Source organism: Phaethon lepturus, unplaced genomic scaffold (genome assembly GCF_000687285.1).
Source record: "Phaethon lepturus isolate BGI_N335 unplaced genomic scaffold, ASM68728v1 scaffold39413, whole genome shotgun sequence".
NCBI classification, from domain to species: Eukaryota; Metazoa; Chordata; class Aves; order Phaethontiformes; family Phaethontidae; genus Phaethon; species Phaethon lepturus.
Genome location: NW_010527688.1, coordinates 5869 through 6220, shown reverse-complemented (window position 1 = coordinate 6220; position 352 = coordinate 5869). Strand labels below are relative to the sequence as shown.

Here is a 352-nt window from a genome sequence, read left to right as displayed (position 1 = left end):
CTGGGAGCAGTGGTGGGGGTACATGGGCCTGACTGCAAAAAAGACCCTTAACCCCCATCCCACCAGCACTGATGCTTCAGGACTGGCAAGAGCTGCACCCCAAGTCCTGCGTCCACATCCCCTGCGAGGGCTCGGAGAGCTGTGGCCAGCCTGTCCTGCACCGAGCCCCAGCAGCTCAGCCCCTGCACCCCGCTCTGCGTTGGCGCTGCAAGCGAGCCCAGGCCCTAATTTTAGGCTTCAGCAAACAGCCCCTTGGACTCCAACGGCACTTTTATTTTTAGTACCTGTGCAAGCAACAGGGCGACATGGATTTCGCGTTCCGGACGACACTTGGGTTATAAAAATCCACCCC

The 352-nt window shown here is 59.1% G+C and overlaps 1 protein-coding gene across 1 annotated transcript in view; it reads right to left on the bottom strand.

Moving 5' to 3' along the window:
* Positions 1-230: 230 nt before the first annotated feature.
* Positions 231-352, bottom strand: part of LOC104617987 (glycogen phosphorylase, liver form) — a gene marked incomplete at its 5' end in the record, with an annotated part of 5973 nt that continues 5851 nt past the window's right edge. Inside the window, one exon of the mRNA XM_010283457.1 lies at positions 231-284. Within this exon, the coding sequence (XP_010281759.1) occupies positions 231-284 (54 nt within the window). The remainder of the gene's footprint in view (positions 285-352) is intronic.